Genomic DNA, 19,802 nt, shown 5'->3' on the forward strand with positions numbered 1-19,802 from the left:
CAGGGGGCTAGCAGAGATTGAGGCTAGGAGGATCACGGAATGAAGGATGTGTTACAAGGACAACTCCTCTCTACACTGTGATATAATAGGAGAAGTTGAGAGTGTAAAATTCTTGGGATTACAACTTGATAATAAATTCAGTTGGGAGCAACATACTAACGAACTGCTAAAGCGCCTAAACAAGTCTGTGTTTGCAATGCAAATGATGTCAGACATAGGAGGTATAAATATATAAAAAAAACTGGCATATTTTGCTTATTTTCACACCATTATGTCATATGGTATCATATTTTGGGGTAACTCCACAACCAGAGAAAAAATTTTAGAGTACAGAAGCGTATAATAAGAGCAATGAGTAGTGTAAATCCAAGAACATAATGTCAAAACTTTTTCAAAGAATTGGGCATATTAACCACAGCTTCTCAGTATATTTATTCCTTAATGAAGTTTGTTGTAAATAATTCATCTCTTTTTCCAACTAACTGCTTAATACACAGTATCAGTACTTGGAATAAGAACAATATACCTAAAGATTTAAAATCACTTACTCTTGCCCAGAAAAGAGTCCAGTATTCAGCAACACATATGTTCAATAAGTTACCAGCAACCATTAAGAGTTTAGTTTCAGACAAGGCACAATTTAAACATAATTTAAAAGAATGTTTTGGGGGCCAACTCCTTCTATTCCATCCATGAGTGTCTCAACAAGTGCAGTAGACCATTTTAATGAAAATTTATTATACTTTAATTTTTGACAATACTTGGTTGTAACAGCCAAGTAACTTCCTACTGTGTGAATGATGGATGTGTGGAAAGCAGATGTAAGTCTTAAGTCTGTAAATAGTGGAAGTTTAATTTTAAATCTTGTACATAATCTGATTGTTCTTAACTGAGGATCACTGAAATGAATAATTTACTTTAATTTTTGACAATACTTGGTTGTAATAGCCAAGAAACTAGCAAATGTCTGAATGATGGATTTAATGAAAGCAGATGTAACTGTTAAACCTGTAAATATTAGAAGTTTAAATTCAATTAATGTACATAATTTTACTGTTTATTGACTGAGGATCATTAAAATTGATGAAACTCAAGTTTTTCTAATTACATTTTTGTGCTGTGTTAATCTGACATGTTCCACAACCAGGAGGATTCCCTCTTTTATGGGTCTATGGAATGAATAAAATGTACGTTTTTCATGTTAGGTGCATTGTGCTGCCACCTACTGCCAGGTACTTCATATCAGCAACCTCAGTAGTCATTGTGAGAGAGCAGAATGGGGTGCTCTGTGAAACTCAGGGACTTCGAACATGGTCAGGTGATTGGGCGTTGTGCGTGTTATACGGCTGTACATGAGATTTCCACAGTCCTAAACATCCCTAGGTCCACTGTTTCCAATGTGATGGTGAAGTGGAAACGTGGAGGGTCACATACAGCACAAAAGTGTACAGGCCGACCTCGTCTGTTGACTGACAGAGACTGCCGACAGTTGAAGAGGGTCGTAATGTGTAATAGGCAGACATCTGTCCAGACTATCACACAGGAATTCCAAATTGCATTGGGATCCATTGCAAGTACTATGACAGTTAGGTGGGAGGTGAGAAAACTTGGATTTCATGGTCAAGCGGCTGCTCATAAGCCACACATCACACCGGTTAATGCCAAATGATATCTCGCTTGGTGTAAAGAGCGTAAACATTGGACGACTGAACAGTGAAAAAATGTTGTGTGGGGTGATGAATTACGGTACACAATGTGGCAATCCAATGGCTGGGTGTGGGTATGGCGAATGCCCGGTGAACGTCATCTGCCAGCGCATGTAGTGCTAACAGTAAAATTCTGATGGATGAAGTTATGGTGTGGTCATGTTTGTCATGGAGGGATTATGCACCCATGTTGTTTTGCGTGGAACTCTCACAGCACAGGCCGACATTGATGTTTTAAGCACCTTATTGTCTCCCACTGTTGAGCAATTCGGGGATGGCGATTGCATCTTTCAACATGTTCGAGCACCTGTTCGTAATGCACAGCCTGTGGTGGAGTGATTACATGACAATAAAATCCCTGTAATGGACTGGCCTTCACAGAGTCCTGACCTGAATTCCTGAATCCTACTGAATGTCATTGGGATGTTTTGGAATGCCGACTTCGCACCAGGCCTCACCGACCGACATCGATACCTCTCCTCAGTTCAGCACTCCATGAAGAACGGGCTGCCATTCCCCATGAAACCTTCCAGCACCTGACTGAATCTATGCCTGTGAGAGTGGAAGCTGTCACCAAGGCTAAGGGTGGGCCAACACCACACTGAATTCCAGCATTACCGATGGAAAGTGCCACAAACTTGTAAGTCATTTTCAGCAGGTGACCAGATACTTTTGATCACAAAGTGTATGTAGTTCAGAAAAGCTGTTGTTCGGGGAAGGAGCCAGATGGCAGGGGTTGTGAGGCAGCCATTGAAATCTACGTGGTCCAGTCGCATTAATGTGACGACCTGTCAAAATTCTAAATAATCCCCTGTTACAATGCAGATGTACAGGAAGAGAATCAATGAGGTTATGAAAGTACTGAAGAGATGTGGAGCCATGCCAACTCCATTGCTGCTGCCAACTGCACTAGATGTGTCGGTTGGGAGGCATGGCGCGAACAACCTGATGGAGGTGGTCCCACAGGTTCTTGATATGGCTTAAATTCAGGTAGTTTGGTGGCTAGGGGAACACAGTGAACTCGTCCTGGTGCTCTTCAAACCAAGCACGTACACTGGGAGCTTGTGTGACATATTGCATTGTTCTGCTGGTAGATGCCATTGTGCTGAGGAAAAATCAAACTGCATATATGGGTGGACATGGCCCCCAAGGATAGATGTGTACCTGTGTTGATCCACTGTGCCTTCCAGAATCATAAGATCACCCATGGAATGTTACAAAACCTTTCTCCAGGCCGTAAAGAGCCCTCTCCAGTGTGGACCCTTCCGACAGTTGTTGCAGTGCCATACCCACCAGCAGCCATCTGTCCAGTGGAACATAAAATGTAATTCATCTGAAAAGCCCACCTGTCACCACTCAGTGGATGTACAGCTGTGGTACTGGCATGCAAACTCCAACCTCATCACTGGTGAACAGTTGTCAGCATGGATGTATGAACCAGGTGTCTGCTACAAGGCCTGTATGCAGCAGTGTTCACTGAATGGACATTAAGGAGACACTGCTGTTAGTCCCATGGTTCATCTGGGTGGTCAGGGGCTCAACACTTGCACATCTATTCGCTCATACACCTCTCCACAGCTGTCATTCAGCCCTGTCATCTGTGGCCTGCGCTGCACCACAGTTGCCTCTTTGCCAGTTTTGGATAGTGCCATTTTGCCATGCATTGTATACTTTAACCATGAACAATTTACAAACTTAGCTGTTTTGGAAATGCTTCCACCCTTGGTCTGCAAACCAATGATCATGCCCTTTTGGGTGTCATATGAATCACTCCGTTTCCACATTACAACAATGACTATACTGTTTACCGTGTCCTCCTGCACACACTATGTACCTTCCTCTGCTAGTGCTGCCACCTGCTTCACTACATGGATGGTGTGAATGCTTGACGGGCCAACAGTAGCTGGATAATAGCCAGGGAACAGAACCCCATGAGAGGGAAATGAACTCACTGTGTGAGTTGATCTACGGGAAGCAAAAAGTCAGAACCCATGTAGAGACAAACATGGGAAGAACTCGGCATGTGGTTTGCACAGACTGCTAATGGCTAAGTACTCGACACAACACACAGCATGATACGCTAGGTGAGACCTGTGGTGGTTGACTCCGAGTAAGGACTGGCCCACCAGGCCTGCTGCCAACTGCAGGTAAACACCCACACCAGTGGGTTTACCAGTATCACGTGTTGCCCTCCATGACAGGTTTCTGCAGTATCTTGCTGTGCTACCCACACCACCTTATCTGCTGCTATCATGATGTTTATTGGTAGGGATACTAAAGGACAGATTCCCTGCTGTGGAAGAGATGACAGCTATTAAAATGTAGGTTTTGTTGATGATTAGTGGATGTGATATGGCAGAGGTGTGAATGGAGCCATCAAAGAGAGGAAGGTCAGCAAATAGGAAGGTCAAATGGTGGACTGAGGAGGACCAGGTGAAGTGAATGAGAGAGAAGGTGTTGAGGTTGTTGTGGAATAGGGATAACATGTCTTGATAGTGTCTCAGTCATGAAGATATCATTAATGAATCTGAACCACATACGGGGTTTTGAGTGTTTTACAGGCTAGGAAGGTTTTCTTTAGATGGTCCTAGGGGAAGCTATGTGGATGCCTATAGCTATGCTGCAGATTTGTTTATATACATGGTCATTATAATTAAAGTTAAACTTTCAAAGCACTGTAGAAATAACACCACTGGTCAGAATGCGGTCAAATTGCAACAGAGTATTATTGGAAAAGGGGGAAAACATATGTCAGAAGAAAAAAAATAGTGTGAGAATTTATCAAAAGGTGGCACTGTATGAGTCAGAATACATAAATGAAAGCACCTGTCACGCGCACGACCCATTGAAGTTTGTATAAACATGCTGGGTACACAGCTTTTCCCCCTTTCGCATCTGTGAGGTTTGCCATGACTGTCTCAATGCAGGATCACCCTCTGCTTGTAAAACTGTATTACAAGAATGATGACTGTGCACACATCACACTGCAGACTCTGAAGTGTTTGAAAAAAGGCGTTGGTTCGATGACTACTGTTGGTCTGGAGAAAATGATTCGGAAATTTAAAAGGACGGGTTCTTTTGGTGTGCAACCTGGTATGTGGGGAGGAAAAAAATTGATTTGACTTCAGTGGAAGTAGTGGCCACAACAGTGCAGGAGGAGACGAGTGGTGGTGTGCAAACATGTAGTGCATGGAGAATTGCCCAAAAATTGGACATACCAGTGAGCACGGTGAGTAAAATCCTATGAAACATCCTTCTTTGCTATCCATTCAAAATTACCCATGTGCACAAGTAGCTTCCTGTTGACCAGCCAGCAAGGGAGACTTTTGCTTTAGAATTCCTTGCTTGCATGGAAGTGGACAGTGATTGGCCATGGAAGATGTTTTGGACAGACGAAGCCCACTTCCAATTGACATGATATGTCAATACACAGAATTGTCAAATATGGGCAACGGAAAATCCACACGCAAATCAACCAGTACCACTTCATTCTGAAAAAGTCACTGTGTGGTCCGGGTTTACGGCATCATTTATCATAGGGCCATATTTTTTTCAAAGAGACAGGTGCTTCCAGTCCTGTTACCTGTACTGTCACTGGTTAGCACTACGAGTGTCTTTTGTGCAACCACGTCATTCCAGCTCTCCAATAGTGTAGATGTATGAATGGGATCATTTTTATGCAAGACGGTACACATCGGCACATTGCAAATCCTGTTAAGCAGCTGCTGTAGCGCCATTTTGGAAATGCTAGAATAATCAGCCACCATTTCCTTACAGCCTGGCCATCGCGATCACCTGATCTTAATCTGCGTGTCTTTTGGCCGTGGGACTATCTGAAAGATGTTATATTCAGTGTTCCGATTGCAAACTTAGTTGCATTGTGCAACACATTATGAACATGACCCCGGAAACACTTGATCAGTTGTGGAACATGCTTTTCCTCGATGTCGACTTGTTGCAGAAAATGGTGAACAGTGTATTGAATATGTTTTGTGCCAGTCACACGGAAATTGGTAATCCATTTTGCTTTTGATTGATGCTTTTTATGCAGTTTTCGGGCTCAGGACAATTAAAACCCGGTTTTTATCATCCAATATGATATGACCTTGCTGCTGTGGATGGTCTTACGTAACTGACAGTATCACACCCGTACACCCATGCACACTTAGTAGTATAGATTATTTAACGTCAAACGTGCACGTTAGGCATTGTTGTATTATTCGTTTGTCATTTGTAGTCAACCACTATTACGTTATGATGCTTAAAGCACCATCTATTGCTACATTTTGTAACTATTTATTTTTCTTCTGCCATACATTTTCCCCTTTCTCCGATAATATTCCATTGCATAGTGACATCATACTGACTAGTCATTTCTAGAGCAGTTTGAAAATTTAACATTAATAATAATCAACCTGTATTTTCTAGGGTATATGATTTCTTTAATCTTAGTTGCATGATAGAAAGCTGACAAAAATCACTTTTTCGCCATGAGTTGTTGTGCTTTGTGGCAAAGATAGAAAAAGTTTATTGCTGTTATACGTTTAGTGGACTCATATTTATGTTTCACAGTTAAACTGCAAATACAATAATTCATTACTAATGCATCCTGAAAGCCTTCTCAAGATGTTATACTTCAGACTGAAACTGGTTTGTTTAAAATGAAATTGACCCTTTACTGTGTTATCTTATCCTCCCACCTGTGTCTGTCCATCTCCTCCTTCCCAATTTTTCTCTCTCTCCATTTCTTCCTGTCCCCTCTCTCTGTCCATCTCCTCCTCCCCCTCTTCCTTTTTCACCTGTCCACTACTGTTACATCTTCCACCTGCGTCCTGCATCACCCCCTCCTTTATCCTCTCTCTGCCCATCTCTTCTTGACTGTGTCTGTGTGTGTGCGTGCGCGCATACATGCGCGGGGGGAGTGAGTTTATGCACATGTGTCTGCTTGCATGTGGGGCAAGCTACAGCTAACAGCAACTAGCTGCAAGGCGCACAAGTGTAAATGCAACTTAGCCCCTTCCCTGCAGCTTTCTTTGCAAATGCGGTTGACAGATATGGTGGACACGTCTCCTTTTACCCTGTCTCTGTTTGTAATCTTCCTCCCATGCCTCTCTGTCCACCTCATACTACCACCCCTATCTGCCACCTCCTCTTGCCCACTCTCTCTGTCACGCAATCTCCCCTCCATCTCATTGTTCATCTTCCATGCCCCCTCTTGCTGACCATATCTTCCTCCCCCTCACTCTGTCCAGAACTACCTACCCATCTCACTGTCTATCTCCTCCTCCCCTTTCCTCCTCCTTCCCCTCTCTCCATTTAGTGCTCCTGCTCATCTGTCAGTCTGCTCCTCCCTCTCTCCCTATCCATCTCCACCTGCACCATCTCTCTTTTCATCTCCTCCTGGCCTCTCTCCCTGTCTGCCTCCTCTTGCCACATCCTCTCTCCCTATCCACCTCCTCCCTGCCCTCTCTCTGCCCCTTCCTCCTTACCCCTCTCCCTCTCCTCCTGTCTTCCCTCTCTGGCCCTACTCCTGTCCCCTCTCTCTGGCCCTACTCCTGTCCCCTCTCTCTGTTCATGTCCTCCTACTGATCCTCTCTCTGTCCATCTCCTTCTGCTGCCTCTCTCTGTCAATCTGCTCCTTCACCCTCTCTCTGTCCAACCCCTCCTGCCCTATTCTTTCCCTATCCATCACCTCCTGCCCTATCCATCCCTTCCCCTATCTTTCTCAGTCTTCTCCCAACCATGCTCATTAACACACACAGGGCCTGTATGACAGTTCAGTTAAGCAGGCCTATACTACTCCCACAACATGCCTGTCATGCAGAACAGCCTACATGCCAGGGGTTTGAGTATCATTTTTGCCCCTGACATGTAAACTGCCCTGCAAAGCAGACTGATAGGGCAGACTGATACTAATCCACTACAACATGCCTATCGGGCAGGGCAGCCTTCAAATTTTGGGTGGAAAAAAAAACCAACCACATTTTAGCCCTATCTGCACTCCTATTGGAGCTAGGAGGTTATAAACCCCACAGTGCTGATACGAAGTGTGGCAAATTTGGTTGAAATTGATACAGGGATTTGGGAGGAGATCCTGGACATTTGTACATCAGTCTGCTTTATGTATGTACTAGCCTTTACCCTGCAGCTTCACTCACGTAAGTGTTCGACATATAACTTGCACACATATTGTCCTCCCCCATCCACCTCTTTCTTTCCATATCTCTGTCCATATGATCCTCCCACATCTGTACATCTCCTCCTCTCTACTCTCCCTGTCTCTCCAGCTCTTCTTCTCCCTCCCTTTCTATTTCTACCATCCCTTCTCCCTTACCAGATCTTTCTCCACCCACCCTCTATCCAGGTCCTGCTCCACCTGTCTCTGATTTCCTCCGGCCTCCTCTCCCTACGCACCTCCTCTCCTCCTCCTCCTCCTCCTCTCTCTCTCTCTCTCTCTCTCTCTCTCTCTCTCTCTCTCTCTCTCTATCTGTCTCTGTACATTTCATCCCCCCAACCTCTCTCTGTCCATAAATTCCTCTCTGCCTTCTCTTCCTATCCATCCCCTTTTTCCCCTCTCTCTGTTAATTCCCTTCTCCATCCATTTCAACCTTCTTCCAGCAGTGCCCATGTGAACATGTATTCCCTGCAAAACATATTGATAATGCAGGTCTATACTACTCTCACAACACACCTTTCAAAAAGGGAGCCTACATGACAGAGGCTTGAAAACCGATTTTTTCCCCTGACATATCAGCTGCCATGTGAAGCAGGTTGATAAAGGTGGCCTGGCAAGTGCTACTCCAACCTACCACTCCTGTCATGTGGGGTAGCCTGTACATTGGAGGCTGTAAAACGTCTTGCCCCTATGTGTAAACTGTCCTGCAAAGCACATCGACAAGGCGAGCTGATACTTTTCCCATAACACACCTATCGTGCAGGACAACCTACATTTACTGCTCAGTATGGACAGGCATAGTTGAGTGAGGATGGGGGAGAAGGGTAGTGAAGGAAGAGGAGATAAGGTGAATAGAGAATGGGGAGGAAATGACAAACAGAGAGAGGGGATAGAGGGGATTGACAAAGAGAAAGAGGGAGGATGAGATGGGCAGAGAGAGTGAGGGAGAATGAGATGGACAGAGAGAGGGGCAGTCTTCACATTGAGGGCTGGAAAACTGTTTCTTGCACCTGATACATAGGCTGCCCTGCAGAGCCAGTCGATAAGGCAAGTCGATACCATTCGTGCACAGCATGTCTGTCGTACTGGGCATCTTACATGGGAGGGACTGGAAAAATACATTTTTGCGAGTATCTCTGCTCTTATTGGAGCTAGGAAGTTACAAACCCCACAGTCGCGATGCTTGCAAAGTTTGCTGCTTGTGTGCCAGATATGGTTGAAATTGATCCAGGGGTTTGGAATTAGATCCTGGCTGTTTAGATACACTCTGCTCTTATATACAATAGCTGAATACTCTTGGGTATGTATTTATTTCCTCCTTCCACCTGCCACCTCGGACACTCTCCATCGTCCACCTCACACCCTCTCTCTTCCACGTGCATCCTGAAACCATATTCCTTTCCCACCTGCTGCTGACTATTTCTCTTCATCTTCCACATGCCTCCTACACCTCCCTTCTCTCTGTCTGTCTCCTCCTCTCCCTCTCTCTGCTCATCCCCACTTCTCCCTCTCTCTGTCAATCTCTCTCTGTTGCTCTCTTCCTGTCCCTATGTCTCTAGCCGTCTTCTCCTCCCATCCTTCACTCTGTCCATCTCTTCCCCACCACTCTGTTTATCTCTTCCAACTCCCTTTCTATATTCACTCCTTCCTCTTCCAGTCTCTGACTATATACTCCTTCCATTCTCTCTTTCGGTGCCCTTCACCCCTCTCTGTCTGTCTCTTACCCCCCCCCCCCCCCCTCCCCACTGTGTTCATGTCCTCCTCACCTCCTCTCTATCCACCTCTTCCTCCATCCTCTCTGTCCACCACTCTTCCTCTCTCTTTCTGTCCATCTGTTCCCCATCCCCATCTCTCTCTGTTCATCTCCTCCTCCCTCCTTTTCCTATCCCCTCATCTCCCTCTGTGTCATCTACTCCTCCCCCTTTCTGCCCATTTCCTCCTCCTCCCTCTCATTGCCTGCCTCCTCCTACCCACATCTCCCTATCAGTCTACTCATGTCACCTCTCTCTGTTGATCTCCTCATCCCTACCTTTCCAGTTATTATTCTTCTGCTCCACTCTCTCTTTGACTCTCTCCTCCTTCCCCCATTTGTTCCCTGTCTGTCCTCTCGTGACCATCTCTCTCTCTATCCATCCCCTCCTGCGCCCCCTCTCTCTTTCCATTCCCTCCTGCCCCCTCTCTCTGTTTGTTCTTACCTCTGCGTATCTCCTCCTCTATCCATGTTAAGCTTCCCCCAGCAATGCCTTTCCTCAAATGTAGCCCTTGCAAAACAAGTCAATAAAGCAGGCTGATACCATTTTCACTACATGCCTTTGTACAGGGCAGCCCACACGCCAGGGCCTTGAAAAACGGTGTTTTGCCCCTTGACATATAGACTGCCATGCAAAGTGGGTCACTAAATAAGGCTGACTTCTCCAACGCAACATTCCTGTTATGCAGTGCTTCTTCTGTGTTGGGTCTGGTAAACTGTTTCTTGCCCCTGTAGTGTAGGCCACTCTGCAAAGCAGGTTGATAGGGATGACCGATACTATTCCCACAGAACACATGTCATGCAGGGCAGCCTATGTGACAGGGGCTGAATAAAACAGGTATGTCTGGTCTCATATTGTGTCCGCTACTGCACCTCTGTTAACTGATGTGGTACCCATTTTGAACACTTCTTGTGTTCCTTCAAGTCCTGCCATAAAATGCATATCATTGTTGCTCTCGACATGCCCATCCATGCCATTAGTTTCTGCACAGTCCAGTGTCAGCCCTGTGTTCAACAATGTTCAATAACATCTTATGTCAGGTCAGTACAGGCAGACGTGGGAAGCTCTCTTTGTGGCGAGTCTGTCGTCATTGCACATTCATCTAAGAAAGCCAGCATCAAACATGCAACTGTTCGACAGAGCAATTCCCTATCACCAACAGCTGTTTGTAGTTCTGGGTGATGATGAGTAGCACATCTGTCAATGAGAAAGGCAATTTTCAAGTATGCTCGCTGTTCTACTTTGCTTACACCCATAGTTTAGCACAGCCAAGCACAGACTGAATGTTTCAGGTGCTGCTACCGAGCCATCCCTGCACATGGTTGCAATCTGTTTGTTGATTTCAGCATTGTTTGCCACAGGCTTTTGAATGTATTTGCTGTGGTTATGGCGATGCCACATGTTTGCACAATATGCCACAGTTGTCAAGATTTATGGGATTATCGGTATATATAACCTTTTTCCCACAATTTCACATGCCTAAGTGTTCACTGCTTCCCCACTCTGCCACCTGTTCCTCTGCCTCTCTCTGACCAGCTCCTCCTTCCCCCATCTCTCTGTCGATACCCTTTTCCCCCACTGTTCATCTCCTTATCTACTCCTCACCCTACTGCATGCCCATTCTCTCCCCTGCCTCTCTGCTTGTCTCCTCTTTCCCACTTCTGTGCCTATCTTTTTCTCTACACATATCTGCCCATCGCCTCCTCCCCACTCTCTCTCTGCCCACCTTCTTGTCTCTTCCCTCTCTGTCAATCTACTCCTCCTCCTCCTCCTCCTCCTCCTCCTCCTCCATCTCTCTCCAGCTACCCCTCCTCCCCCATCTCTGTCCACCTCATCCTCCCCAATCTCTCTCTATCCACCTCCTTCTCTTACCACACTCTTTCTATCCATCTCTTTCTGCTCCCCTCTTCTTATCCAGCAACTCTTGTCCCCCTCTCCCTACATCTTCTCCTCCTCCTCCTCCTCCTCCTCCTCCTCCTCTTCCTCCTCACCTCACAGTATTCATCTCCTCCTTCCCCTTTCTCCCCTTTAAATTCCTCTTTCCCTCTCCCTATCCATCTCCTCCTCCCCCCCCCCCCCCCTCTGTCACCTATCCTGCCCCTCTCTCTGTCCCTCCCCATTAATTTATAATTTCTTTAAGGTTATGGCAAAAAATAAAACTTAATTATTTTTGCTGCTGTATTATTGTGCTTAGGAAGCTGAGAGTTGGCAGATAAGGTGTTTTAATGGACGATGTAGTGAAGTGAGCAAGCTCTGACCTGGTGACTTAAAGCATGAGTGTATATAAAGACAGTGGGTTTGATATATCTTCTCCTTCTTCTTTATTTCTCTCTCTCACTCTCTCTCTTTTTTGCCATAATGGCTCAGCATTATTGGGGAGGGGGGACTGTAACGTCATCTCCTTGTGGTCCACATTCTGTGCTGTTAGTGTCAGTCTTGCTGGTGCGCCATTTTTCTGGTAAAGAGTAATTTGACAAATGACACTTCCACTGAAAGTCTGAGGCATTTATGAGGCAACTGAGACTGACTACAGGATTCATCTGCAAATTGTGGTAGAGAGGTTTCATGTAGTGTACGATAGACTGTACAATACTATGCATGTATGCCTGCACTTTGTTAAAAAGATTACCTGCTGAGCACTGAAGAACCCTACAAATGAGATAAAGGCAAGGAGAATATTGACATGCTTTGGTGTCACAACTGTCCTGCATTTTTAGATGGGATAGTGATTGGTTACAAATACAGGATAAACCACTAATACACCTATAGGGCTTCTGGAGTGTCAAAGTATTTCTCTTCATTTATTTTGCATAATAAAGTCGCACAGGAGATCTGTGACCATTATACGAATGGAGCATGCTCTTATCACCACATTATGGCCACTAATAACAACAGTCCCCTTGTGAAAACTTTTTCATTAAAATGTTTCAGGTACAGCTGATTATCAGAATATCTGCCAAAATATTGCATTTGTCATGAAAGGGCAACTGATAGATGATCTATTTAGAGCAAACATACAGTACTCAGATTAACTGACAATCATGTGTGCATACCAGAGAAAAGAACTCAATACAAAGTACAATGTCAAGTGATGCCTATTGTAATATTGGTGCTAAACTGACTATGCACCACTGCTGCAAGAACTAGCTATCATAACCTGCCACCAAGTGACATGGTTTTAGTGGCGTTGGGACCCTGCATTAATAGTTGACAGACAATTATTAACAAAATCAGTATTAGGAACAAGTGTATAAACATAAAATAGCAATAAACCTTGAAGTTATGAATCATTGTTAGAAGTGTGCAAACAAAAGTATTTAATTAATACATGTGTTATGAGCAAGGTATTATGGGAAGAGGAGGGAGGGAGGACAAGGGGACTTGGGATGGGCACAAAACAATCGTGTCGCATGATAATGAGAGCCAGCTACCTACAGCAGTGGCAAACTTGTAACTAAAGTGTAGAGGAGGGATTCACTGTAAGTCTGTTTGGTATAGCACAACCACATGTAAATTGAATATGCTGTCTTCTGCTTAGTCAGGATAGGAAGGGGTACAGGCAAATGTCGACCAGAACGGTGAGGGAGGGGGGGGGGGGGGGGGACAGCATAAGGCATGGGAAGAAATATGTTTATTGACTTACAGTGCTACTGCACTACGTCACACGAGAAGTAATGAAGAACAGCAGTGATGGTTAATAGGTCTCAGGAGAGAGCTTGTGTTCCAGATTAGATAAACACAGGGAAATGATATACATTAATAAATATCATAAAAACAATGCTAAGATTTTAAACCTGTGACTAGAGTGAGATCCTCTGTAAGTTTATTAGGTATTGCAACACCTTATACAAGATGTAAGAGAAATTTCTTTAATTTCAGAATAGTCAGGATAGCAAGGAGAATGGGGAAGTGTGCACCAGACTGTCCGCAGCTCGTGGTCGTGCGGTTGCGTTCTCGCTTCCCACGCCCGGGTTCGATTCCCGGTGGAGTCAGGGATTTTCTCTGCCTTGTGATGACTGGGTGTTGTGTGCTGTCCTTAGGTTAGTTAGGTTTAAGTAGTTCTAAGTTCTAGGGGACTGATGACCATAGATGTTAAGTCCCATAGTGCTCAGAGCCATTTTTGTGGACCAGACTGCATTTAGGTACACATTGCACCCTCATCACATGTTTTGCACTGATGTGTGGAGTACAAATATCCTGTTAAATCATTCACAAATTAGATTTAAACTTTTTTCATTTTCATTCCATGCAATAAATAAATATACTGTCTAAGTGATGAAATTGATTATGCTGTCTTCTGCTTAGTTCATGTTAAAGCTTTTGTGGGTGGGTCACATGCAAACATGTGTGCATTTATGCATGTGAATGTATCTAATTTTGAGCATTAAAGTACTGTTTGCAACTTTTCAGGTTGTGAAGTGTGTGGGGATGCCCATCCTACAAAGTCTTGTCCATTACTTGCTGAAGCAAAACATGTAAGTGTATTTCATTTGTCTACTTTTAGATTTAATTCAGTTACATTAGCTTTCATGGTGGTAGATATTAGTTCATTGGTAGAACACTAGGGAAATGCAATCAGTCTGCAAAGGAGATTGCTCACAAAACACTCATATGACCTATCCTAGAATTGTGCTGAAGTCTGTGGGAGCCATACTAAATAAGAGTAACTGGGGATACTGAATGTATATGAAGATGGGCAGCACATTTGGTCACCAGTTTGTTTGACCCATGGGAGAGTGTCATGGAGATGCAGAATAAACTGAACTGGCAAATGCTTGAAGATAGATGAAAACTATCCTGCGGAAGCCTAGTTACAAATTTTCAGAGTGATGAATTTAGGAATGTACTGCAACTCACTAGGTATTGCTCCCATGGGGATCACAAGTACCAAATTAGAGTAATTATAGTGCACACATAGGCCTTTAAACAGTCATTCTTCCCATGCTCCAGATGTGACTGGAAAGGCTGCTGTACACTACACAGTAGTTTGCAGAATATGTATGTAGATGTAGACGATAATAAAATAGACTATTTGAGGGAAAGAAGCAAATGTGAAGCAACAACACAGATTCATTACTGGAAAATCAATAATTATATATTATTTTATAATTTTTTGGTCCTGTTTCTTAAAGATAAAATTTAAAAGTAAATTTTCAGGATAACATTACATGAGAGAGAAAAGAAACACATGAACTCATGAAAAGTTGAGTTAGAGACAACTGTTCTGTTGGTGAGAGAACATTCCTGTATGACAGATGATATACTTGGCATGCCGCATGCCTGTGATTTTCTCTGACCTTCCACTGATTGTCAGCATGACAGTCAAGTGCATAATAGGCAAGTCGTGCAGTATCAGTGACTTTTGTTGTGATCAAGTCGTGGATCCCCAATGCATGGAACACTCCGTCTGTGGGGACATGCAGGGAATGGGCTTTTATCAGCATGTCATGGGTGTAGTACAAGTCCCTCGATTCAGAGAAAACCACCACTGTCAGAGTCAAGAGTACTGGCTAACAATTTGGTGTCACAGTGGTTCTCATCAACCATTGCATATTTTAACAACAGATAGATGGCAGATGGTGCAACAAATTACTTGCCAATCCAGTTTTTGATAACAACATCTGTGTAGGACTCCAATTCAGAACAACCTCTTCACTGTTAGTTACAGAAACCACAACCTCTCATGGGTAACTCTGCTACCTCTGCATGTCATAAGGCACAAAGACTAGCACAGGCACAGAATTACCATCATTGTATGCTCAAAGTGTTGAAACATGTAGCAGAATTATTGGGTTGTGGAAAATGGCAAGATGTTGGTACTTATCAAGAAGTATGCGAGTTGAACTTATGTGACATTATGTTGCATATTTCACTTCATCGAACATATCTAAAAACACTCAGTGTCGTTGACGATATGATGAAAAAGATAGAATGCTAGGCACCACATAAATGAGGCACTGAGTTGTAGACAAGCACAATAAGTAGACTGTTAAACACTAACCCTTTTGGACAAAAAGACTTCTGTAATAGAACACACAAATACATTCATGCAGACACAACTCACATACACTTCGCGACTGTCTCCAACTGCTGGGGCCAGATTCAGTTATGAAATTAGGACATTTGCATTTATTGATAAAGTTGGGCCAGAGACAGTATCCGTGTGTGTGAGAGAGTTGTGCTTTTTGCACTCCATTGTTTGTTATAGCAGTGTCTCATAAACTTGTAGGCAACATAGAGCTTTTATATTGGATCTGGGATATCAGAAACACTTTGAAAATAAATTTGCTGTGCTATCATTTGCTAGTCAGTTAACAAGAGATTGACAAAATTTGGGCACTATATGTTTAAAGCAAATGCTAACCAGAAATTAAGACAGTATTCAGATGAAGTTAGACTAGTCTTTTACTTTGATGCTGTATCACTTTCATTAGTTCAAAATTTCTTATTGGTGTTTACTGATGTCTGTCAACAAGTGAACTGAATTTTATCAGTGTCTAGAGATAGAGGGAGAGAGAGAGAGAGAGAGAGAGAGAGAGAGAGAGAGAGAGAGAGAGAGAGAGAGAAAGCAAATTTAAAAGTTGTTCAAGGAAGCTGAATATTGTGCTTAGCCCTTTTCAAGTGTAATGTTTAATTTATATTCTGCAAACAGGTTCAAGATGCAAAGATTCCCTCTAGAGCCAGGTTAACCTTGCCTCCAAATCTTGCAGTTCTCAATGTAGCTGATGGGACATCAGTAATTGCAAAGGCAGATTTTGGTTGTGGTGCTATGTTTGGCCCTTTACAAGCTCTGCATTCTGCAGCATTGCCCGAGGGTGTGAAGTTCCCACTGAAGGTGAGTTTTATTGAAGAGGTTTTGTTGTTTGCGTATATATATATATCTGCACTGCTGTATATCTTTTTATTATTTCTTTCGCTTTAGAATACTGTAAAATTACAAGTATGTTGAGTGGCTGGCCTGGACTTACCATCTCGAGGTGAAATTCCAAGTGCTGCCAATAGACACCTTTACAAGTAGTGCAAGCAGGCCGCACTGAGCCTCTTGGTTAGTTTATGTATGTGTTGACTTCATTTTAGCTTGTTGCCCAGTTGCACCCTGTTTACAGTTTTTTACTTTTAGTATATAACTATTAATGTCTGGTAGTAAACATTCTGACAAAGAAATGAAGCACAGTAATAAAATTTAATCTTGTTCAGTTACGGTTGTCCAACCACAGTGAAAATGCTGACATACACTTATTTATTTATTTGATCCTAGAATACTTTTTTAGTAAATTGTTTGTATATATTGTATGGGACAAGGGTAAGCATAATTAACTTACGATTACAGGAGTCATTGTGACTACATAGTCAACACAACCAAAAAGTGCATGATAATGTGAACTGACATATTACTATTTACTTTTCTACATAAGACAGCAGTACTTATTAACCCTCGAGGGGGCGCGCCGTTTTTCATAACACGAGTGGGCGCGCAGTGCAATTTGTGTACATGTATAGAATAGCTTCATCTATGTTGCCAAGGTGAGTCATGTATGATCAAAATCACAGTTTAATCTTAGTTTATTTAAACAACAATAAAATAATCTTACATAATATGAGCTACACCACTGTTTTATTAAACAATAATGAAATAAATTTTCAGTACAACACCCTGTCGTGAAGGACAGGTGTTACAGAGACAGTAATGACCCACTCGAAGCATTAAGCAGTGCAGTGGCATTAGATCCCATCCAGCTTCTTATTTGATCACTATTTATCTCATAGACAACTGCCTCAGTGTGGCATTAGGTTGCTAGCTCATAATCAGGGTCTTTTTTTTTTTTTGCATGAATTGTAAATTTTTTCTGCCTAGCTTGCTTTGTGTTGTATATTACTGCTGCTCGCTTGGATGTATGACAACACAAACTATCATTGTTTTACCTGAAGCAATAATGAAGGAAAAGGTACTGGTCAGCAGTTGTGAAAAAAAAATGGAATCGTGCAAAATCATTTTATTTTTTGTTGGCACACTTTATACACAGGCGCGCCTGCTTGAGGGTTAAATGTGACTACATGATCAAAACAAACTAAATTATAGTATGAAGTGACATAGTATACAGTTTAACAGTATTTGGCAAACGAAGTTTACTTATTATGATGTTCCACAAATTCAAAGACAGAGTAGAAGCAGTGGTAATGTAAAAACTGTTTCAGTCTAATCTTAAATATATTTAATGTTGATATGCATTTCAAGTAAAAAGACATATAACCAGAACTCTAGTAGGGGATACTCCTGTTTTGCATAAGTTTGTGCTCAGTTGTTTGCATGACGGTTAAGTGTCTGCCTAGTTTTGTATGTATGTAAATCATAGTTATGTCTGAAAATGTTTTTTCAAGACACTTTCTTTTGTAAAAATTGTATATACAAATAAGGCAGAGGCAGTATTTTCAGACTTCTAAAAAGGGCATTTAGCTTTGTTTATCACTCTGACAATTTTTTTCTGTATTTTAAATGTCTTTCTTAAATTGTGAAATTTCCCCAAAAAATTATGCAGTTTATCAATGGTGACTGTATACTACCATGTTACAGCTTGTATTTTGAGTGAGAATGCTTAAATCATACATATTCAGTTTTTTACTTGTATTGTTAAGCTTCATTTACCACTTCGAATCTTCCTGTAGATGTATGCCTTAAAATTCTGCATAACTCACATTTGAGACATTTTTCCTTTGCTAGTGGAAACAAGATCTGCAGGATAGAGGTTTTGTATGGAGTGAAATTTAACTACCACAGTTCGTTAAGAACTTATGATGTTCTTGTTTCTCCTGAACCACCGTGCTATCCCTCTGCAGGTCCGGGTGTTAGAATAGGCCCGAGGTATTCCTGCCTGTCATAATAGGCGTCCAAAAGGAGTCTCCCAGTTTTTGGCCTACAGTTATGGTCCCCTTTTAGGATTTGACCTACACATCTTTCCAAATTATCTGAAGTGCGGGCCATTTAGGGAAGGACACCTTATGTGGTGTGCCATATATCCAGTGTGCAGTTAGACCTTGTAATCTTACCCTCCCACACATCACCATTAAATATTTGAGTCTCTTCAAAAGTTTTGAAAGCTTCGAGTGGCGTAAGATATATATAAAAGAAACTATTTTTTGCTTCATTTTCTTGTTGTTGGCTGCAGTATGTCTAGGGGTAGATTCTTGAGGCTGAATTTTTTTTAACTTTGTGAGTTACAGTTGACATAATAACTGATGAAGATTTGCCTGTTGTATTCTTGAATTTTATTTTCTTGTCACATTTTTTTCAATATCACATCATCTTTCCATTTTACACTTCTGTAACACCACAAATTACATTCTTATTGCCGATTGTAAAAATACATCAGACTCCACCAGAGGCACACCTACTACTACTACTAACTCATTCTGTGGTACCGACATATTCCAAAGAGCTTACAAAACAAAAGAGTTTACAAACTTTCTTGACAAGAGAAGAATCTTCACTAAATTATTTCCTTATTTTATAAATGAGTCTGGAAATAAATTTAATAAATATCGTGAGATTGTGCAGTTAATAATAGGAATTTTAAGTATTCCAGATATTTTGTAATTTCAAGTAATTCTAAGAGAAGAGCAATTCCAATGCACACACAGAGCCAGCACTTATCGTTTTTAACAAATTAATTTATTTTTGCACTTTTCAGCCTGAAATATAATAAATTGTATAGAAAATCAAATGAAATTCTTTTAGTGAAACAGCTGAGATAATTTTAACCTATACAAGATTTGAAAGTACTTTTTGGTATGGGCTATTCCTATATAAAAAAAGGTAATGTTAGTGGTGGGTGTCCCATTACAACATCCCTCTCACAAAATTTGTAAACAGTAGGTTTACAATATTTCATGACAGACTATAAGGTTTGCCAATTGGTGTACAAAATGATGCCAAAAGATAGAATCCAGATGTATAGAAGTATCTGATACATTACGTATTACAGAAAACATAAGAAAATATCTACTATTCATGTCATAATCCATTCATATATCGGGATTCAGATTTTCAGATGCGTGGAACATTCTGTTACAAGACAATTGATACAAGGTCAAAACTACAACATTGCAACACTAAACTATAGAAATAAATTCAGAGATAATGTAAATTACCAGAATTACAAAATGTAAGTTTAC

At 42.1% G+C, this 19,802-nt stretch overlaps 1 protein-coding gene across 1 annotated transcript in view; it reads left to right on the plus strand.

Annotated features, from left to right (window-relative positions):
* LOC126458266 (uncharacterized) overlaps window positions 1-19,802 on the plus strand; it is a 275,178-nt gene that overhangs the window by 20,088 nt on the left and 235,288 nt on the right. Inside the window, exons 2-3 of the mRNA XM_050095191.1 lie at window positions 14,043-14,107; window positions 16,285-16,467. Coding sequence (XP_049951148.1) covers window positions 14,043-14,107; window positions 16,285-16,467 — 248 coding nt within the window. The remainder of the gene's footprint in view (window positions 1-14,042; window positions 14,108-16,284; window positions 16,468-19,802) is intronic.

Source organism: Schistocerca serialis, chromosome 2, assembly GCF_023864345.2.
Source record: "Schistocerca serialis cubense isolate TAMUIC-IGC-003099 chromosome 2, iqSchSeri2.2, whole genome shotgun sequence".
In the NCBI taxonomy this organism is placed as follows: domain Eukaryota; kingdom Metazoa; phylum Arthropoda; class Insecta; order Orthoptera; family Acrididae; genus Schistocerca; species Schistocerca serialis.